At 35.0% G+C, this 24,416-nt stretch overlaps 1 protein-coding gene across 1 annotated transcript in view; it reads right to left on the reverse strand.

Moving 5' to 3' along the window:
- LOC126229574 (uncharacterized) overlaps nucleotides 1-24,416 on the reverse strand; it is a 668,091-nt gene that overhangs the window by 524,568 nt on the left and 119,107 nt on the right. The window contains exons 8-11 of the mRNA XM_049942341.1: nucleotides 6,527-6,679; nucleotides 5,693-5,922; nucleotides 5,323-5,469; nucleotides 5,101-5,239 (exon numbers count right to left, since the gene is read on the reverse strand). Of these exons, the coding sequence (XP_049798298.1) occupies nucleotides 5,101-5,239; nucleotides 5,323-5,469; nucleotides 5,693-5,922; nucleotides 6,527-6,679 (669 nt within the window). The remainder of the gene's footprint in view (nucleotides 1-5,100; nucleotides 5,240-5,322; nucleotides 5,470-5,692; nucleotides 5,923-6,526; nucleotides 6,680-24,416) is intronic.

The following is a 24,416-nucleotide window of genomic DNA, read 5'->3' on the forward strand; positions in this document are numbered from 1 at the left end:
AGTCAGAGATGGAAAGGCTTTTTCCCCATCTTTCTTTGTGTAATTTTTTTTTAATTTTCCAATATTTATTTGGTCACTGCGTTATGGTTTATTGTGTGTTAATAGTTTGTGCATATGGAAGTTTTCCTGAAAATGGACGTGGTGTCTGTCTTTGCTAATTTTCCTGATGTTCATACCTTTTTCTATAGTTCTTGGTCTATGGTATTCTTGTTTAAGGTTACCTGCAAATGTTGAGTGGTTTGTACTGTATTTCCCTGCACTGAAATGCTCTTTATATCTTGCATCAAATGTCCTGCCAGCAACCCAAATACAGATTGTTTTCACAAGCCCTGCAACTGAGCTGGTAGATACCAGATCGTGTGTATGCATCTGGTTTTGATTTCACTTTATGGAGGTGATTATTTATTGAATTATTTATTTTGAAGGCAATGTTTATCCCTTTGTTTTTTTAACATATTATCTATTTTGTATATGAATGTGTTGTGCTAATTAGTTTTCCTCCAACTATCTCTTCATAGGTGGAAAAAATACTTTCCCATCTTTGACTCTCTATCACTCTGCTCCCTCCTGCCATTTCATTTCATTTCATCTCTTGCTCCTCACCTTTTCCTCCAACTCTCTCTTCATACCACTATCTTGCTCTCACTGCTCACTCATCTTTGCCCTCTCCCCCTCCCCCTCAACACACCACACCCATCTATCCCCCTAATCACAATTTAGATTTTCAACTCCATCACCACTCCTTCTTTTCTCTTACATATTAAACAAATACACAGTAAATTAATTAAATGGAATAACACACATGACAAACTGAAAAAAAAAAAGAAAAAAAAAAGAGAGAGAGAGAGAGAATTGTTTTACATCAAAGAAAAACTAGAGGCAACAGATACATAGTTCTGCAAAGCAGTGTGGGATTAGGTTATAATCATTAATCAGTAGTGCCAAATGAAGAAATAACAAACCCACAAACCTGCAAGCAAATGGTATTTCCTGATATAATTGAAAAACTAGGCACGAAATAACATATGTAGAAATTGACATCTTTTGTAATGAAATGTTCTTCAATTTAGAAAGCAGGTCATGTTGTTAATAAGTTTCATTAAAGAGCAATGATGATGTTTTATTTGAATAAAATGAAACACATTTGGTAACAAAAGTAAACATTTTCTTGTAGCTGCGAAGATGGAATTACAGTATCTTCAGTTTATTCAAAGTGGTGTCCTGCCCACCCTCCACCCTTCTATTTCCCACACCATCTTTCCCACACCAGCCTCCTGCAGCTAGGGAAGCTCTTTCTACAAAAGTGTTTTGATCCATTTTGTGTCCCTCGCTTTGTCTGCTCACCTCATTCCTTGTCTTCTGATTTCAGTGTATCCATTTCACCCAAGACAACTACTCATCACATTCAGGGGGGGGGGGGGGGGCGGGGGGGGGGGGGTTGGACTACATGGTGAAGACTGACAGGAGGACAAGAGAAGATAACTCAAGTAGCCCCACACCCATCTCAATGAAGAAAGCAAAATGCCAAAGTAAAAAAGCTATGCCATTTAGCATTGGCTCTAGGCAGCAGCATGCATTCCATGCTGGATTTTCCACTGTTTGACACATACATATTCTAAAGTCTAATATCTCATTGATGCAACCACTCTCAGTTCCATGTAATTGTCAATGAGGACAATATTATGGAAATGGAAGAGGATGTAGATGAAGACGAAATGGGAGATATTATACTGCGTGAAGAGTTTGACAGAGCACTGAAAGACCTGAGTCGAAACAAGGCCCCGGGAGTAGACAACATTCCATTAGAACTACTGATGGCCTTGGGAGAGCCAGTCACGACAAAACTCTACTATCTGGTGAGCAAGATGTATGAGACAGGCAAAATACCCTCAGACTTCAAGAAGAATATAATAATTCCAATCCCAAAGAAAGCAGGTGTTGACAGATGTGAAAATTACCGAACTATCAGTTTAATAAGTCACAGCTGCAAAATACTAACGCGAATTCTTTACAGACGAATGGAAAAACTGGTAGAAGCGGACCTTGGGGAAGATCAGTTTGGATTCTGTAGAAATGTTGGAACACGTGAGGCAATACTAACCTTACGACTTATCTTAGAAGAAAGATTAAGAAAAGGCAAACCTACGTTTCTAGAATTTGAAGACTTAGAGAAAGCTTTTGACAATGTTAATTGGAATACTCTCTTTCAAATTCTGAAGGTGGCAGGGGTAAAATACAGGGAGCGAAAGGCTATTTACAATTTGTACAGAAACCAGATGGCAGTTATAAGAGTCGAGGGGCATGAAAGGGAAGCAGTGGTTGGGAAAGGAGTGAGACAGGGTTGTAGCCTCTCCCCGATGTTATTCAATCTGTATATTGAGCAAACAGTGAAGGAAGCAAAAGAAAAATTCGGAGTAGGTATTAAAATTCATGGAGAAGAAGTAAAAACTTTGAGGTTCGCCGATGACATTGTAATTCTGTCAGAGACAGCAAAGGACTTGGAAGAGCAGTTGAATGGAATGGACAGTGTCTTGAAAGGAGGATATAAGATGAACATCAACAAAAGCAAAACGAGGATAATGGAATGTAGTCAAATTAAATCGGGTGATGCTGAGGGGATTAGATTAGGAAATGAGACACTTAAAGTAGTAAAGGAGTTTTGCTATTTAGGGAGTAAAATAACTGATGATGGTCGAAGTAAAGAGACTGGCAATGGCAAGGAAAGCACTTCTGAAGAAGAGAAATTTGTTAACATTGAGTATTGACTTAAGTGTCAGGAAGTCATTTCTGAAAGTATTTGTATGGAGTGTAGCCATGTATGGAAGTGAAACATGGACGATAACTAGTTTGGACAAGAAGAGATTAGAAGCTTTCGAAATGTGGTGCTACAGAAGAATGCTGAAGATAAGGTGGGTAGATCACGTAACTAATGAGGAGGTATTGAATAGGATTGGGGAGAAGAGGAGTTTGTGGCACAACTTGACTAGAAGAAGGGATCAGTTGGTAGGACATGTTTTGAGGCATCAAGGGATCACAAATTTAGCATTGGAGGGCAGTGTGGAGGGTAAAAATCGTAGAGGGAGACCAAGAGATGAATACACTAAGCAGATTCAGAAGGATGTAGGTTGCAGTAGGTACTGGGAGATGAAGAAGCTTGCACAGGATAGAGAGCATGGAGAGCTGCATCAAACCAGTCTCAGGACTGAAGACCACAACAACAACAACATCCTCTCCTCGATGTCTTCCAAATACTTTATCCTATGCCATTGTTTTCCTATCTTTCTTATCACTTGCCATTTAAGAAAATTAATAATGAAACTTTTGTGTCTGATGGCATGCTCAATAACTTTTCTTTTTATTTTTTCCATTTTGTTTCCGAATTTTTTCTCTTCATTAGAAGAAAGATTAAGAAAAGGCAAACCTACGTTTCTAGCATTTGTAGACTTAGAGAAAGCTTTAGACAATGTTAATTGGAATACTCTCTTTCAAATTCTGAAGGTGGCAGGGGTAAAGTTGGTTTTTCTTTCCATCTAACCCTTTTTTTTGTCATTTTCCACTATATACACATTTCAGCAGAATCAAGTTGATTCCATTCCAATCTCACCACAGTCTAACCTTCACATCCACCGAGCATTGTACTCAATACAAATGATTTTGATAATGGTTTTCCAACATCTATATTTGTATATTTGCTCTCCAAGATAGTTTTCCTTAGTCGTAAATGGTTGTTTTGCCAATGGAATCTTTCTCTTCATCACTATTAAGTACCGGTACCTGTTGTTATCTGCGATTACACTACTGAGACAAGAAAATTGTTTCAACTTATCAGTTTTGATGTCAATATATTTTTTACATTTGTTTTAATTTCTCCCATATTTTTCCATATCATGATTACTTTCAGTTTCTGTTTGTTTACCTCCAATTTCCATAGTTAAAGGATGTCTGACAGGGCTTGTAGAATTCTATTCATTTCTTTTTTGGAGTCAGCAACTATTACAATATCATCAGCAAAGCATATTCACATTCACACCATTGGCTTTTAATCCTTATTTTCTTCTTCATGATTTGTATCGCTTCCTCAATTAAATAAATACAGAGATAGAGGAAAGCCTTGTCAAATTCCTTTTCTGATTCTGGCCTTTTTCTTGACCTTATTGATGTTTATTTTTGTGCTTTGGTTCTGATACAGCTGATTAATCATTCTTCTATCTTTCCAGTCTAGATCTACTTTCTTCATAGCTCTAAAGAATAGCTCCCAGTTCACATTCTAAAATGCTTTTTCTAAATCAATGAAGGGAAGAAAGTTCTTCTATTCATATCCATCCCTCTCTCCAATAGCACATAAGGCAAAACTGCTTCTCTTGTTCTCTGCCTCCTCTAAATCAGGAATAGTCTTCTCAAATATATTTATTTACTTCTCCTTTTATACTGCTCTTGAATATATAAATTAGTATTTCAGATAAATGTGACAACACTAACAGTGTTCTATAAATGGTGCACCCAACAGCATTTCCTATTTTAGATATTGTAGTGATTTGTAGTGTATGAAGTCTTCTGTCATTATTTCTCTTCTGTATCAGTCATTTATTACTTTAAATAATTGGCCTTTCATGTTTTTCAGCACTGTCATCAATGCTGGTTTATTTTTCTTCTTTGAGATTCAGAAGGGGATGTTCCAGTCTCATGACTGGAGAATCTTGCATTTGTCTTCCACACTCATTGATGCCTTCAATTACATTATTTTCATACTTAAAGTCCTTATGCAGTCAAAACATTACACAAATTTTCAATTAAATTTTGTTGCCCACTGACTCACAGACTCATACATACTGTCACACAGACTCATACATACAAATACACTTGAGAGATTAAGGAACTAAGACAGCATCTAAATTGCTTCTGTGTGCTTCCATTATCATTGACAGTAACATACTTGTGCAAAATATTCTGACTGTAAATTTATAGTAAAACAATATGTTGTTCTACAAAAAGGAAAGCCAGTAGTACATTCCTCTAATAGAACTCAACTGCTGTTTCTCTCACTGGGCTCCAAATGTTATTTCATAGCACTTAAGTTACAATAACACATAGCTGTCTTACCTGGAGTCTGATTAAATAGTCCTGCAGATCGGAGTATGTATATGGGTAGCAGTGTGCCATATAAACTAGGTCATTGTCATAAGGAAATTCTGTTGTGAATGTTAGTGTGTATGTAGGAGCCTGATCTTCTTCCCCATTTCTGAAAATTATAGAGAACCACTGATAGATTTTTAGCAGTTAATGAGTGACAAACGCAGTAGTTACTACTGAGATGTAACTCACACTGGATCATTCCTGAAATAAGTGATGTTGTCACCAAATCGTCTCCAACCAGTGCCGTTTAATTGAGCATCTTTTGTAGAATACATGAGAGGTTTCATGCCTGCACTATAAAGACTATCTGCTTTTGAAAGATTTACTATTGAGAACCTAGATATTGTAAGAGTAAAACATTTATTTAATTTAAGTATTAAATTTTCTTACATAAGAAACAGAATAATGTTGCCAGTTGCACAATAACTTTATAATACTGTCTCTCACAAATAAACTAGATCACTATAGAAATAATCTGAACATTTTTACATATTTTCTGTGAAGCTGATTTATACAAAGTTATCAAAAACAGACTTTGTTCCTAAATTCAGTAACATACCTGTACATTATGCAGGATCGTGTATTCTCTATTCTGAAGTAGAACCATTGCATGTGTCTATTGGTATACAGGTCAGTACGAAGATAGAGCTCATAGTAAGTGTCTGTAATCTTCACCACTTTTGCTAAATTACCTGATTCGAAACGAGACTCAAATCGTAGTTCATCTGGATTCTCAACAGGACTTGCATCCATAAAGTATTTGCTACCTCCAACACTAGAGCGGCTAAACTGAAATGATGGCACAAGTCAAGTCTCTATGATAATATAAGAAAATATTGAATGAAACTGATATAAAAAAAGGATGAAATATAAAGAAGTGTTCAAGTAGATAACTACACTACTATATGATGCTTACATCAAATGAACCACTATGAAAAATGTTCTTTGAAATAAAATTGTAATCAGACAAAATGCACATAAAGAATAATTTTCACAAATAGGTTTTCTTTCATCAGGAAAAAGAGGGTAAACAAGGTGGAGGAAATTAGGCTAATCAAGGGCTAAGTAGGAGAGTCATCAAGAGAACTGATTGGTCAACATTTTTACCTATGTGGAATGTTAGTTGGGAAATAAATATTTTTATGTCTATATTCAAATAAATAAAATGCAATCTGTTTGAGGAAACCAAAACATTTGTCAGCTATCATGTCTACAGTTAGCTTCGAGAGTTGCGTTTTTATTTGTACATGACACAAAATATCATGAAGGAGAATAGGAAAATACTACAATATATATGACCTATTTCTACAGTTCACATTTAGCTTAAGTTACAACAAAATACCCACATTTTTTCTGTCTATACCTATAGAATATGACAACTGCATTCACTTACATAATTGACAGCACTCATGGGGTAGTATTGAAAGACAACTGTGCCAGACTCTTCTCCAATAGGTTTTGGTTGTACTTCCCTTCCTGTAGGCTGATAATATTGTTCCGGCATTGCAGGTACGTATTCAATATGCTGTACTCTTTCCTCTAATACCTGCACAATGACAAAATACCACAGATGATAACATGAAAAAATACGTGCGCCAAAAGTTATACAATTTATACTCATGTACAATTGAATTACTAACACGTATCATTAAGCAGGACAGTGACAGTTTCTTAATAAAAATAAAAATAATAATAATAATAATAATAATAATAATAATAATAATAATAGTAATAATAATATAATAAAATATTAATTTTCCATGATGTCTGTCTCATGTTGCTGCATTATTTTCATTGCCAGAAATCTTTTTTTTTGTTACTGCCCATCAGTATTTTATATTCTTTTATTATACTTGATCATCTTCAGTTATTCTGCTGCCCAAGTAATAAAACTCGTCTGCTACTTTAAGTGTCTCATTCACTAATCTAATTCTCTCTGCATTGCTTGATTTAATTCCATTACCAAGCTTTAAATTCAATCCCTTTTCCAAATTTCTCCTTGATTTCTTTCACAGCTTGCTCAATGTACAAACCAATTAATGGCAGGGATAGGTTACAACCCTGTCTCACTCCCTTCTCAAAGACTGCCCCCTTCTTAGATCCCTTTCTTATTACAACTGCAGTCAGGTTTCTGTACAAGTTGTAGAGAATATTTCACTCCCTGTATTTTATTTCTGCTATCTTTAGAATTTCAAAGAGAATATTCCACTCAACATTTTCACAAGGTTTCTGAAATTTACAAGTGCTACATATTTAGATTTGTCATTCTTAAGCCTGTTTTCTAAGATAACTTTTAAGGACAGTATTAGTTCATGTATTCCTGTATTTCTCTGGAACTCAAACTAATCGTCCCTGAGGCAGGCTTCTACCAGTTTTTCTATTCATTTATAAATAAATCATGTCTGTATTTTCAACCACAACTTACTAAACTTAGGGTTCAGTAATATTCACATCTGCCCTCTGTGATATTAAAATTATTACATTGTCCTTGATGCCTGAGAGTATCTCACCTGTCCCATATATCTTGCATACCAGGTGGAATAGTTTTGTCATGAGTGGCTCTGCCAAAAATGTAAATAATTCTGAGGGAATGTAGTCTGTTCCAATGGTCTCGTTTCGACTTAGGTCTTTCAGTGGTGTGTCACATATTTCTTGCATTATTGCATCCTGAATTGCGTCTTCATCTGCTTCCACTTCCTTTTCTACAATATTGTCTTCAAGTTCATTTTGCCTGTAAAATCCTTCTATACATTCCTTTTGCCTTTCAGCCTTCCCTGTTTCACTTGTACTGGTTTGCCATCTGAGGTCTTAAAATTCACACAGGTGCTTCATTCATTAACTTTTTTTGTAGGCAGTCTCTATATTTCCCATAGTAATGCACACTTCTAAGCTTTTCATTTCTCCTCTAGCCTTTTCCACTATCCAGTTTTGCACTTTCTATCAATCTCAGTTTGTTGACATATGTATTCCCTTTGGCCAGCTTCAATTGCAGTATTTTTATATCATGTCCCTTCATCAGTTAAATTCAGTATCGTTTATGTTATGCAAGGATTTCTGTAGGGTCTTGTCTTTTCACCTATCTGATACTCTGCTATGTTCACTACCCCTTTTCCCACAGCTATCCATTTGTCATCCACTCTATTACTTTCCTCTGTCTCAGTCAATTACTGCCTAAAGATCCTTCTGATACTTTTCGCACCTTCCGTATCTTTCAATTTCTTCCAGGTGTATCTCCTTAATTTCCTACATTTCTCCAATTTATTCAGTTGTAATCTGCAGTTCATGACCAATATATTACATTCAGAGTCAACATCGCTTCTTGAAATGTTTTGCAGTTTTCAAATCTGGTTCTGAAAACTCTGTCTCACCATTGTATACTCTATCTGAGACCTTCCAGTGTTTCCAGCCTCTTCCAATTATATTACTGTCCTTCATGATTCTTAAACAAAGCTCTGGAAATGGTTAAAATGTGCTCTGCATAAAATTGTAATAGGTCCCTTCCTCTTTGATTTCTATCCCCCAGTCCATGTTCTCATAATATTTTTCCTTCTCTTCTCTTTCCTCCAACCAAATTCCAATCTCTAATCACAATAAAATTTTTGCACCCCTTACCTATCTAATATGTTCTTTTATCTCATCATAAAATCTGCCTTTCTCTTCATCATCTACAGAACCACTGGGTGCAAAAATGTGTACACTATGGATGGTGTTGTTTTTATATGTGTTTAGGCTACAATAATGCATTCACTCGGTCGCTCTTAGTACCCCACTTAAATTTGTATTTTCTCGTTCATTTTTAGACTTACTCCTACATGACACTTATTTGATTTTGTGTTAAGAGACTAGGTTCATCAACCAGAGACTGTGGTCATGTATGTGAGAGTTGTGTTTACATGACTGCTTGTGTGTATGTTGTCTATTTTTGACAAAGGCCTAGTTGGGCAAAAGCTCACTTTCCAACAGTCTTTTTGTTGTACATATGTGTGACTTAGCATCTCCGCTATATTGTAAGTAGCATCTATCCTTTTCATAATAACATTACATTCCATCCTGGATTTTTCACTGTTTTAAGAAATTACAAATAGTAGATATAGACTCCCTGAATGCAGTACTGATTATCTCAGTAATATCACTGGTTTGCTAGTGTTATCTTTATATGCCTGTTCTGTTTTACATGACACGTGCAACCTTTTGGTGCTAGTAAGTGGCACTCATGGGTTGTAAATTGTCAGTATCAGCACTAGCAAGAGAGTCCTAGAAGTTTGTAACGGGAATTTCCCAACACCCTGTACAATGATCATCAAGGAACAAGCTAAGCTGGCAACACTTTTACTATAATTACTGAAGATCATTCTACATTCTGCATTATCCTACACACTCCAGGCTCAAGCTGAACATAAATGCAGTTGACATGTAGTCTGGAATAATTGTCGACTTCAATAATAATTTTTGAACATTTTTTTAGTAGTTTAATAAGGGTTTAGATGACTACACCTAATTTTAATCTATGCATTTCTGTTTTTAAAATCTAATCTATTCAGCTGATTAAGGTATCTAACATTCCACATTTTGACCCACAGAACATCAGTTTTGTTTTTTTCTGATGACAACATCCTCCTGAGATGTCTTGGCTGGAGATCCAAATGGGGGATCATTTTATCAATAAAATATTTTACCTGAGAGGGTGCTATTATCAATAAGCCACACAGTAGTGCATGTCCTTGGAAAATGTAGTGTCTTCGCACTTTCAGCCATATGCAGTAGCAACATAGCCTGGCAATGTTGGCAAATGTTACAACACCATATCAGTCAATAATCCAGACTGCAGCAAACTTCTTTTATGGAAGAATTTGAACAGAGGTCACTCAAATAGGCTGAGCTTAAACTAAAGGTCTTCTGGTAATACGTACATAATAATTTTGTAATGTGGCCCAAGAAGAGGAAGATTTGTCACAATTTTTATATCACTTTAATTGAATTAAAAATATAATCCAATTTATGATGAAAATGGAAAAATGTGGCAGTGTACTATTTTTACTTGTCATAGTGTCTATTTAGATGTCTTAGTGAATATAATGACAATATGCAGCCAGTGTAAAAGTAAATCTTGCATCTCTAAGAAAAAACATAAATTTTGGTGGTACAAAGAAAGCGTGTGTAAATTGCAAGGATGAGATATCAAAGCTAAATGAATGTATATCCAGTTTACAGTTTACAATCAGCACCCTAAAAGTGGATATAAAAAATCTTCAGTCTGGAAAATATGAGACACTGATGAAGTGAGAAGACTTGGCATCCCTAGAGAAGTGGAAAATAGAGACAAAATGAAACTAAATTAAGGAAGCGAAAGACCAAAAAACTACTGTGAAACTTTAGTGCTTAAAAACTTCTTTAAGGGCTTTCTGCTGTGGATTCAGAAAACATGTCAGAGAAAGTTGAAAAGTTGGAAAATGAATACAAAAAAGTAAACAAAAAGTTACTCAATGAAACTAGGACAAACATGGAAGATACTCACCAGAAAATTCCAAAAATAAGTGCACACACAAGTAATTCCACGGACATCTAGTATACAACCAAGGAAACTTCATCAAAATACGAATTTTTAGAAAACTTGGAGACTGAAAGAAATTTAGAACATGTGCAACACAAAAATGACACTCATCTAATGAGATTCAGAACTTCCGATACTCTGAATGGAAAAAAATGGAAAATATGAAAAAATCTGTGTGTTAGGTCACACTCACAACCATGACCAAAGTTTAATTATTTAATTGTGTGTATTGGAAATTTTTTATTGCAGTTAATCTGTGATTCTTTTTGTTTCATGCACCTGTCTTGTATTAATTCATGATTTCACTTCACTTAGAAAATATTTTATCGGTGAAGGTTTATCTGAATACTGAAGTACTGCTGATGAACAGCTCACGACTATGAAAGGTAAATACATTGGTATTTGAAAACTTGCCTTTGCGTAGCATTGACATCTTGATGAGTAGTAGTGGAGTAATTTAGACTAGTAACTAATTCAAGGCAAGATTTTCATAGTTAGTGCTAAGTAGTTAGAACAGTGGGAATTTCCCCAGTTATGTGTGTATTAATATTGATACAAAATAGATTTGTTGAGAGAGTTTATTGGGATTTTTGGTGATTGTACACCATAATTATCAGGATAGTATCAATGGCTATCTTGTTCATACAGCAATGGTTAGGAGTAGAAGAGGAAGGAGGGATGCCGATAAATTTACAGATCTCAGATCACAAGAAAATTTAACAGATTTTGATGATATTGAAACAGACAGCAGTTAACAGAGTCAATAATCTTGATTCCTCAAACCCACAGTTTTATCCAATAAGGTTGAGGAACACAGAGATTCAGTTGCAAAATCAGACAGAATACCCATCTGGAAGATGGATTCTGATCTGTTTACAGCTCTTCCAATAAGATTAGTCAAAAACAGGAAGAAAGGCCTAAGCAGTTACTCAATGAACTAGCACAGTAATGAGTTGGGTGAAATCAACATGATGTATGAAAGTTTACCAGCCTTAGTTGCTCAGTTAAAATTCGATGTTTCCAAGAGAGACAAACTCAGATTGTAAAGACTATCAAGTCAGTGACTGATAAATTGTTGCACCTTGAAGTAGAAACTGAGGAAAACATAGATAAATATCTAGTTGATCATAGTCGAAAGTGGAAAGATGAGATGTCCAAATGGATCGAAAACAACAATCTGAAATTAACACAAAAGTAAATTTGTAAATAATAGATTTCAGCTATCAGTTGTCCTTCTGAAATTTTATTGGCAGATCTAGATTTCAGCTAGAAACTAGCCATTCTCAATGCACTATAATTTTTGATCAATGCATGTATTCAATGAACTGTGGATGCAGCCTGACCAACAGGCATTACATTCGTTGATCAAAAATGATAGTGCATTGAGAATGGCTAGTTTCTAGCTGAAATCTAGATCTGCCAATAAAATTTAAGAGGACAACTGATAGCTGAAATCTATTATTTACAAGTCAATATAACAGTCACTGCTTGCAACAGCCTTCTGAATGGAAGGTAACCTGACAAAATTAAATTCCGAAATAGCTTCTGCTATTCAGTCAGCTAATAAAGATTCAGATAAGGATTCACAAGACATGATCAAAGATTTCAAAGCCGATTTCAGCAAATTAAAGACAAAGTAGTACTTGAACTTTCTAAATGGCAGGATGAAATTAACCGAAAGACTGAATCACACCAAAACGACATCTCAGTTAGTAAGAGCAAGTAGCAGGGCATTTTTCTAACTAAGAGGAAGCCGAGCAAAAATGAATCACCTCAGTACATATACAGCAATGAGCATATTATGCTGAGACCTTATTTGCAAAGCACAGATGAGGCAAAAAGTTGCTATCTGTCCCTGTCATTATTAAAACTTGAACAGAGCATTATTAAAAATCAACAGTTCCAGACTTATTCTTCAGGGAAGGATATCCCACATCTAATGGCTTTCGTAACAAGTTTTAGGAACATCTTTCCATGACCATAGAATGAACATCATAAAGTATAGTTTGTTGTGTTGCATATAATTGGCAATGCTGCCTTGTTGGCAAACGAAGTTGTGGATTTGAGTGACACATATGAAGATTTTGAATGCTGATTCATTGCCAAATTACAATCTGCTAGCAAACAAGAAAAGTTGAGAAAAGAGGTTTATGCTTCTGAATGCTACAACCCCAAGAAAGGTAGCCTAGGGAAATATTTCTATAGCTACTTTAATAAAACACGGTATTGGGACAAACCTATCTCACCTTGTGAAGTACTGCAAATATTGACAGCCAAGTTCCTTGTCAATATTTGAATAAAATTGATTTACGTACCAAATACCAACCTTGAATACTTTGTGTCAATAGCTGACCTCCTTGATTTGATTCAAGTGGACCTCAAACAAATGAACAGGAAGGGGAATAATCAAAATTACGGTGGAAATTCTAGGAAAATAACCACAACCACAATAATGGACATGACCAGAATTGGAACAATAATAATTATAACTGATATAGAAATGGTCATGTAAATGGAACTTTGCCTATCAGCCAGCTCCAGCCACTAATTTTAATCAGAACTTCCAGTCCTGTAACAACCAGAATTCAAACCAATACCAACAACACAACTGTAATAGCCACAAAAGAAAATATAATGGTAACCATAATAATGGAAATCACCACTCTGATAATCAAAACATGAAAAATCAGTGGCATCAAAATTGCAATCAAGGGTCTTGGCAGTCTCTGCTGCTGCTGTAACTACTGAACAGCATTTACGGATGCAACAACAGTTAAGTACCTAAAAATCTTGGTCACAAACCAGTCAGAGCATATGCATACATTGGAAGACATTACAGAAGAATCTCTTAATGGACAGATCGATACAGAAAACTAAAAATGAGCAATCTTTGCCTTCTGAGGCTTGACACAGAGAATGAGGGACGCGATGATGAAAACCGAGTACTAATGTTGCGATATAATAAAGATATAGCAAAGATCCCAGAAAATGTAAATCAGGCAAAGAGAATACAGTACAGGCTATGATATTATTATAGATACTGGAGTTGCTACTTCCATGATTTTAAAAGCAGCTCAGTTTAAAAAGTAAGTGTAATGTTACTGGAGATTATGGGGGGGGGGGGGGGGGGGGGCAGTCACAGAGTGCAAAATTGTAAATACAGGTTGATGTTGTAATCCAGAAGGAAGTACTGAAAAGTACCTTCTTGGTATTGAATAAATAATTGGTTTCTTGTATTTTGAGATGGGATTTCCTGTGTGGGAGAACAACTATAATGGACATGAAGGCAGAAATATTAGTTGTAGAAAGTAAAGGTAACAGTATACTGCTGGAACCTCACAATAAGTACTGCCAGCTAACTGACATAAAATGTGACAGTCAAGTGCTACTGAACACTGAAGCTGAATTTAGTTTGTAAGATGCCCATAATCAGAAGGAGGTAGAGATTTCAGACCTTATAAGTATTAAAGAGATTGAACCCATGTATCTTATAATCCACGTATCTTATGGATGAACAACAAAAGGAACTTGGTAATCTGTTGAACAATTACATTAAGGACTTTGGCAGTAAGTCTGGTATTATAAAAGGTTACCTGTACCATATGGAAGTTCATCCCACAGCACCTTCTGTCAATCTCTTGCCCTGTATCTTGGTTTAAAAAAGAAGCAATGACCAAAGAGATCCATAAAATGTTTGATTGGCAGATCATCAAACCATCAAATTCTTCATATATCAATCTATTACTCACCATGACCAAGACAGATGGTAACATTCCCTTGGTTTTGCACACATGGGACATTAACAAAATAATTGTACTTGCCAGGATGTGACCAGAAAACTTAGAGATCTAATGTAGAATTCTACAGAATGGAATATTTAACCTCTGTTGATTTAAAATATTTGTACTGGCAGATCAAAAAGGTAAAGAATCTAGGAAGTACACAGCTTCATCTTCTCTGGTAGAAGCTATCTGTTTCGAGTATGCTGTCTGGTCTAAACACGTGCAGAGGCATTTTTATCACAGCTCTGGATACAGTATTGGCACCAGAGCTGCTTGATAAAGTTACTTTCTATGTAAATGATTTGCTAATTGACAAAGAAATGTGGCAAGAACACCCTGAATTTAAAAAAAAAAAAAAAAAAAAAAAGGATTTGAAAAGTTCGTGGAATATGGGGTTAGCACGAACATGAATGAAATCTAAATTTGGTAAGAATCAGATTAATTGTTCAGGCTATATTATAATACCATTAGGAATAAAACCAGATTCTAATTAGTGGGATGCTATCAGGAATTTCCCGCATCCCACAACAAGAAACAGCTAAAATCGTTTCTGGGCCTCGTATCGCTTTTCTGTAAATTCATGCCGAATCAGTTGTTGAACAATTGTTAAATTTACTATGGAAGAATAAGCCATGGTATTGGTCACCACAATATGCAGAAGCATATGAAGAAGTAAAAGCTTCCTTTGCAGAATCAGATATTTTGCGTCACCCATAAATGAATGAGGATCTTTACTTGGCTGCTGATGCGTCACTAACAGGATTTGATGCTTGCTTATTTCGAGTAACTAAAAATGACAATCAACAGGCAATCAGAATGATAGGCTTCGCCAGCTGGATTTTGTCCTACTTCAAGAGTGGTCATGCTGTAACAGAATTTGATGTACTTACCATAAAATAGGCTTTGGAAAAATTTAACTGTTTCATGTATGGCAAATGGATTAAAGTGTACTGTGACCACCAATCAGTAAGCTTTTTATTATTGTGTTGACTACTCCACATGAGGCTTACCAGATAGGCATAGGTACTGCAAATTACAAATTAGAAGTAATCCATGTAAAAGGAAAGGACAATATTGTGAAAGATCCTCTTTCAAGCCTATCACAAAATCTAACTAAACTACAGGAAATAATAGAGCAGTCATCCAGTTTCAAAGTCTTACTAGTTAAAAATTCTCCATTTTGGCAACAGTACCTAAACATGTGTAGGAATGTGGGATATTTAGAAGATAAAATCCTTAGTGGTTAAAATTAAGGAAACTTTACTTCAAGACAATGATCCAGTTGCTCCAAGCAAGTACAAACTGTATGCTGATGTATTACTCTATGAGAGTAGTGATGTAGTTGAAGAGTTACATCCCTTTGCAGTGTTTTTTAAGTTTCATTTGGTTTACTCATTATGTATGGTGACGCTGCAGATCTGAAAATTGTACAGCCAAAATACTTCAGCACTGTTATTATCCAACTTGAAGAGAAAGGTAACTACTGTTATTACGAATTTGCATAACACGTCAATAGGCTAAACCTAGCAATAAATATTGTTGGATGCAGCTACATCCTATCATTCACACAAAACAATTACAACTGGAATCTTGTTATGTTGTTGGTGCATTGCCATCAGCCAGAGGTTGCATTAAATATATAGTAGCACTGTATGACTTACTTAATAAGTACCAGGTGATCAAAAAGTCAGTATAAATTTGAAAACTTAATAAACCATGGAATAATGTAGATAGAGAATGAAAATTGATGCACATGCTTGGAATGACATGGGGTTTTATTGGGGGAAAAAAAAAAAAGTGTTGCTAGATGCGTGAAAGATCTCTTGCGCACACCATTTGGTGATGAGCGTGTGCTCAGCCCCCACTTTCATCACGCTTGGCCTCCCAGGTCCCCAGACCTCAATCCGTGCAATTATTGGCTTTGGGGTTACCTGAAGTCGCAAATGTATCGTGATCGATCGACATCTCTAGGGATGCTGTAAGACAACATCCGATGCCAATGCCTCACCATAACTCTGGACATGCTTTACAGTGCTGTTCACAACATTATTCCTCGACTACAGCTATTGTTGAGGAATGATGGTGGACATATTGAGCATTTCCTATAAAGAACATCATCTTTGCTTTTTCTTACTTTGCTATGCTAACTATTGCTATTCTGATCAGATGACGTATTTCTTGGTTGTAATAAAACCCTATGTCATTCCAAGCATGTGTGCCAATTTGTACCTCTCTATCTACATTATTCCGTGATTTATTCAGTTTTCAAATTTATACTGACTTGTTGATCACCCGGTATATTAAGTTGTATCTAATAAGAGTTCCAACAGCTATGGCCATCAGTAGGAGGGTCATTCAAGATTATATCTTTGTATCCAGATGCAATCCTGAAGCAAGCCTCACTGAATGGATCTTTAGAGAATTAAATATGTTTATAAGATCTTATGCTGCAAAACAACAGTCTAAGTGAATCGGTTATGTAACAGGATCTGAAAGTGTTTTTAACAATTTACCTCATTCAGCCTCTAAACATATGACATTTGAGGTAATGTTTGATAAGGTGGAAAAGAATGAGTGGTTGGATCCACTTCCTGGAGTTCCTGAGTGAGCTGGTAACAAAGATGAACAAATGTGCCACATTTTACAAGAACTGTGATGCACAGCCAATAAGAGAAAAATTGCAATATGGTAAAAAACTAGGATGAACCATACAGTATAAAATAGGGGAGAAAATTCTTTTTAAAACCATCCTAAAGCACCAAAGCTCTCTATTCCAGACATTATGTCATTCAAGATATTTCTCACAAAGGAAGCTCTCTTACCCAGAAATGACGAAAATAAAAGGCCTCTTTCCCCATAAGGACATTAAAAGATTTTACAAATAAAGTTGTTTGTTCCTTGTCCTGTGCATAGTGCAGATAGTAATGATGTAGTTTAAGCAAAAAGGGTTTTTTGTGTCAGTTGTTGTTAGATTTAAGTATATATTCCTTGAAAAAGATTTTATTATGTGTAGTAGTTTTAGGTAACTAATTGTTTTTGATGTTCAAAAGCAGTAAAAAATTCAGTGAAATTGATTTCCATGTGAAATTTTGGGAAGTTTTTGAGGTCTCAGTCCTTAGTTAAAGTTTGAATGCTTATGAACTGCTATCTCGCAGTTGTATATTTAGCTGCTACTACTTAAGTGAATTTTCAGCTGTAATCAGGTTGTTTGCAATGATGATTAAATGTTCAATTTAAATTACAGTCTCATTTTGAAATAATAGTGATGGACATTTAATGAGTTGCAGCTCTATAATTCAATATAATAATGAATTGTTTTAATGATTTTCATAACAAGCTGTCATCTCAATCATCAACTCGGTAATGAATTGTTTTAATGATTTTCAAAACAAGCTTCAAGCTCTGTAGAAAACTGATAGATACATAGATTAAATAGCCTCCAGCTATGACTTGATTTCATTTTTATTAACTGTTAATTAATGTTCCTCCAAAGCATGTAAGAGTAATTATATATTATTTCTAATATTCACAATGCATTACTGATCCAAGGGCGCATGTGTTGCACAGACAAGAGTTATGTCTGTTGATGAGTGACATATAAACTGACTATTTACTCACCAATATATTTAAAGTCAATAGAGGTCATTTGGACCTAACACATGTTTGAGATGAATATTTTCACTTAACTATATCAAAACTAGTGGTTTTGCTTGTGGTATATTTTCTTACAATGGCTAACTGTGAATACTTGTGTCTGCTAAGCTCTTGACTAAACATGTTAACCTGTCATTGCTTATGCATACTCGACTTTTTCTTTACAGAAGCTGGTAACTTTAAATCAGTGTAATCAAATGGGACTATTTCTGCCATGAAACTATGAAAGGACTTGCTGATATGCACCAATGCATAAATTGTGAAAGAAACTGTTCTTACTGTCATCACAACAATTCACAATATTTGTAACTCATGGTTGCGCACAAGAACAAAACTCGGTGACATAAAGTAAAGGAACTGTAATCAGTGTTCCTGAAAAATGTATGAGACATGTTTTTATGAAAAACAGAAAGCAGTATATGGACTGTATAGATGATAAGACAAAATGTGAGCTACTGTGTAAATCATGAAGTTCACATCTGGAATAACAGAAACTAATACATAACTCTACTTGTCAATATTTACAATAGTCTCATAATGTGTACAAATGTTTCATGTTCAGGCTACGGGAGTGCTGAAAGCTGTCCAAGAACTCGAGAAAATGATACTGATGGGCTCAGCTCTTAAACTGCCAGCCACAGCCCCAATTGGGTCATGCATCTGTGACCTCAATGTTCCAGATCATCAGTCTCTAGCTGCCCAGAAGAAAGATCAAGACAGAGCAAACAATGAAAATTGTAAAGCAATGCATAAAAAACTGAAAAATCCTGTATGATAATCTGAAATACTTGGAATATGTAAGGAGCATTTTTTAAGATCATACAGTATTATAATTGAATATTTAATACCTAATAATAATTGAAATTTTATAGTGAGCAATCACCAGTAGACTCAAGTATGTGTTAAATGAGATCACTGAATATATGATGTTGTTATGGTGCCTTCGGGACTGAGGCCAGTGATACAATCATTCACTGCCCACAGTTTGGGCGGCAATGTAGCCAGCTTTGATGGCCTTAAGCCATAATTTTAATAAAACATAAACTTTAATTAGTTTAATTGCTATATTTAAGTATTAGTTATAAAAAAATAAATGGAATATAATTCTAAGAAAATATAGCAGTAAGAATACTCTAGATCAGAATTCGTTTGTTTGTATTAATCTATAAGTAATAGAGACGATAGTATCTCGGTCTCACTATATTCAGATCATTCTATTACCTCATTTCAGTTCGATCACCTTGTTTCCTCATTGAGTGTTCACTTTAGTTCAGTGGTAGCTTATGTGAGCGATATGTATCTTGAGTTGTAAAAATATATTACAGCAAAAGGATTGACTAACTTTTAATTTCTAAAAATATCCTACCTACATTATGAAGACATAATATGAGGAAAAGTTAACTAAGAGTGTCAGTTTAATTTAAAGTGCAATTCAAAACTAGTTTTGTGAAAAATCAGTTCAATTAACCTTGAATGATTCATTTGGAAACTGTATTGAGACAAGATAACGGTAGGGATTGGAAAAAATTGCATTTTGCAATAAATGCAAAGTAGATGTACTGTAGATGAACTGTAGTTGCATTGAATACCGCTAGAGGTTGAGCCTGAACTATGTTGTTAACAATACTCTGCTGACTTCAACAAACAATTGCACGGTAGCCATACCCAAATGATTTGTGTTGTGCATTGCTTGTTTTCTTTTCTTACTTTCAATTAAGTGAAGTTACTAATCCCAATCCATCATAGATTTTGATCGTGACCCTTACAACACTGGAAGAGATCCTCGTGACAATGTGTCAGTTCTTCTGTAGGCTGCTATCCAGTGAAATTGTGGTGGAGTTTGTTTCCCCGCACTCCTCTTTTCCCTGGACCAGTCAAAATTCGCATCTGTTTATGCTCACGGCCATCTGTGACAATAGCCTACAGCACTCACCCTCTGCAATATAGTGACTTGAAAACAAAATCTGTAACGTTTTTCAATGGCGCCGAAATTGTTCCCCTACCATCAAAATCAAATTTCTGTACCCTCCGTTCTACTACTATGCTAAGTGCCTTGTCAGTTCTATCTGTAGCAATGTCAAGCATGGCTTGTAGGTATACGAAAGCCTACAAAAGGTCGAAATTGGTAATCTGCAGATTTTTTGATCGTCAAATTGGACAGGAAAAGACAAATAACATCCAGAAACACCTTATATCAGAGATGCCCTCACTTAATTGGTGGGAAAATTCTGCTGTTTTTCAACAGAAGAATCATTTTTGATAGCTGAAATACCTCCAAATGAAGAAAAGGAAGGCCATTTCGGAAGAAAAAGTTGTTGAAGTTTTAGGAAAAGCAAACATTCCAGCCAAGAAGTTCCCAATCAACTTTTCTTTTACCAGTCAATTTCAAAGAACTAATAATTTGTAGCATGACAACTATTTAAATTTTTTTATCTAATCATTTACAAAGAAAATAGATCCAAATTTTGCAAAAAATTGATGTGGATTTTGCCAAAAATATATGCTACATTTTCTGGTCCCTAACTACCAGCCTAACATCTCTGGTCACTGTAAAATGCAAGCATTTAAATCAATTTTGCTATGAAAATCAAACAATGGAAAATACAGGATGAAATGTAACATTATTGTGAAACGGACAACTTTGCTATGAAAAAGTAGTTTTGAAATATAACTGAAGAATATTACAGTTTGCTAGGTCCAAGACTATAAAACCAGACAATGAAAGACATTTTTTATATTAATTTCTATCAACGACGTCGTGCAAGACAGACAATATATAAAACAATTGAGGATGTTGAAATGACCACATCTGCTGCAGACAAGAAGAAGAATACAATTAAATATGTCGCCGCACACGCTCTTCTAGATGGACCCGCAGTATTCTGTGGATGTAAACTGAACTTCAGTATTGATCTTAATGACACATTTTCACATGGTAATGGTTGGCTAACTGTGGCCATTGTTCGTGGAGGTACAGGTGTTCCAAACGTGTCTGGACTTGAAAGTTCATGATAAAGGTAAACTGTACTTAATCTGGATATTGGATAGTTTTCTTTCTTCCACGTCCCTGAGACACAGTGGTGTGTGCTTCATAATAAAATCTACCACTAGAACTTAACAAGAAAGAAGCCATGTAAGCTAATCAAACTTTTAATATGAGCATCAATAACAATAATAAAAAAATAGCCAGGAAACACCAAATTAAATACAATAGTAATACAGATGTCAAAGCAAGTGCATTATCAGAAAGAATAGTCATATCAGATAAAAAGTAAAGACAATATGGGATATAGTGAAGAAATAAACTAGAAGAACCAGAGATAAAAGGAGCACACAGCATTAAGATTATATCATACATGGGTAACACATGTGTGCAGTGTTGCTGAGCTTTCCAATAAGCACTTCATAACTGTTACTGAAAAGATGGCACTGTCAGGTTCAGTAGATGCTGCCATGGAATATCTCAGATCAGTCACTACAAATAACTACAATAAGATGAGTATGACCCTCAGAACACCAGTCAGTAGGAGTAATGTTCAGCATCAAGTCCTTAAAATCAAAAATTCTAGTGGATATGATAATATATCAACAAAGCTGACTAAGCAATGTGCCTCTCGGTTTAGTTACATTATAATTTATTTGTATAACCAGTCTCTCATGAGTGAATAATTTCCTGAATGGATGAAATATTTAGAAGTTAAGCCTTTGTATAAGAAAGGAGATAAATAAATACCATCAAACTCCACAACCAATCACTTTTGCCCTCATTCTCAAAAGTTTTAGTTAAGATAATATACAGTCATCTTCTTAACCATCTAACCACAAATAAGACATTACTAAAGACACAATTTGGATTTATAAAAGGTTCTGATATTGAGAAGGCTTTCTACAAATACTGTGAGGACATACTTAATTTATTAGACAATAAATTACAGGCTACTTGGTATATTTTGTGATCTGTCAAATGCATTTGACTGTGCAAATCACAATAGTGCTTTAAGTAACTTTGAATATTACGTTGTAACAGGAAATGGTGCAAAATGGTTGAAATCCTACATCTCCAACAGAAAACAAAGTGGGTCAATGGGAAAGAGATGTGTATTAAGCTGTCAAGCATTATCCAACTGGAAACCATTAACAAGTGGTGTACCCCAAGGCTCCATCTTAAGGTCCTCACTTTTTCAGGTAGATGTGAATGAATTTTCATAAATAACATTACCAGATGCCACATTTGTTTTGTTTGCAAATGCTACAAACATACCAATAAATAATAAATCAAGTATAGCAATACAAAGGTCAACTAATAAAATTTGCAAGGACATTAATAAATGTTCCTAGTCAATAGTCTGCCACTAAACCTTGAAGAAAGATACTATAAGTAGTTCAGAACTTGTAAAAGGTTTCTTGCCAGTTATGCCTAAAATATGATAACAAGCAGATAGAAGTTCACGGTGTTAAGTTCTTTGGATTACAGCTTGCTAATAAATGTAACTGGGAGGCGCATACCACAGAACTGCTGAAGTGCCTTAACAATCCTCTATTTTCTATGTGGATATTGTCAGATATAGGTGACATAAAAATTCAAAAGCTAGTGTACTATGATTACTTTCATTCCATAATGTCATACGAAATTATTTTCTGGGGTAATTTATCAAGCCAAGCTAAAGTTGTCCAGCCCTAAAACATGCAACATGAATTATTTGTGGTATGAACTCAAGAATGTCCTGCAGAGGGCTGTTTAAGGAACTATGGATACTGCTTCCCAACGCATTTGTTTCAAAATGAAATTTATCATTAAAAATATATCTCTTTTCTTCAAACCAACAGCTCTGTTCGTGGAATCAGTACTAGAAAGAAGAACAACTTCCATAAAGATTTAAAGTCACTTACTTTAGTCAGAAAGGTGTCCACTATTCAGCAATACAGATTTTCAATAACACACCAGAAGCTAAAGAAATTTAACTACCAATAAAGTTCAGTTTGAGAAGAGTCTAAAGGATATGCTGCTGGCTGTTCTATGAATGAATTGCTTAGCAGAACCTCTTGATGCATGTATGTTATTAATAATATCACATAATGTGAATATTGCATATAATCCAACTTCTCTACAAATTTTGTGCAGTAATGCTATCATGGTAAATACGTGCTGTAAAATGTTTCCCATTTTATTATTTTTTTATTTGATGATGTGTGGCTACAACAGACTAAGAATTAGCATACACATATAAGTGTACCGAACATTTAATATTTGGTGACAAGTTTTACATCCTTTTAAATGTAAATATGTTTAAGATTTTGTCTGTTTTTGACTGAGTCCACATCCACAAGGACAGTTTCATTTGGCATCTGTGGAAAGTACATTAGCATATCTATTCTTATTTTGTAAATATTTATTGTGTATTCTTGTTTTCTGATATTTTCCATATCCCAGAGGATCTTGTCACTCCTCACTCTACATGACAGTACACTTTTCAAGAAAACAATCCTCACCTGTAAAAATATAAGGTTAATGAACAAAGCCTCACTGGAAATCTTTAAATATAAATTGTAGCAGATGGGCTGTAGCTTGGCATACAGGATGGATGAGGTTCATGATAACTTTAATATGCTAATAAATGAACTCTCATTCTTCTTTGAAGAGGTTTTTCCAAAAAAGTTTGTTAAAAACAATACTTCAGCATCTTTGGACCACAAGGGTAATTTAACAATCACGTAACACAAAGAGAGAAATTTACATTGCAATTAGAATCTCAAAGGACACACCAAAAATTGGCCATTATAAAATGTATTGTAAGATCCAAAAGAAATTGAAACAAAAATCAAAAGCATTACATTATGAACAAGAAATTGACAACTCTAATAATAAAATTAAGACAATTTGTAATATTGTTTGGAGGGAGTTGGAGAAGAACAAAAGAACTTTAGAAGACTTCAAAATCAAACATGAAGGAAACCTTGTATGTGATCCCGAAAATGTAGCCAATATTTTTGACTAATCGTTATCAGTGTCAGAACAAATACCATATGCAGCAATGGCTGTGTTACTCAAGCCATGAGTCTTATGCAAAATACTACTCCCACAAATATCAGTAAAATTCATATTGGCCCTATCACAATATCTGAAACTGAAAGAACAATCATGTCTCAGCACATAAACAAGAATTTTGGAACACCTAGATTTCCAAAATGGTCTGTCAACCAAGCAAGCAATCTATGCTTTTATAAACAAAATTCTAGAGTCTCTAAATGCCAAAATTGTGGCAACAGGATTGTAATTTATGAAAACCCTTTGACAG

This window comes from Schistocerca nitens, unplaced genomic scaffold (assembly GCF_023898315.1).
Source record: "Schistocerca nitens isolate TAMUIC-IGC-003100 unplaced genomic scaffold, iqSchNite1.1 HiC_scaffold_375, whole genome shotgun sequence".
Taxonomy (NCBI): Eukaryota; Metazoa; Arthropoda; class Insecta; order Orthoptera; family Acrididae; genus Schistocerca; species Schistocerca nitens.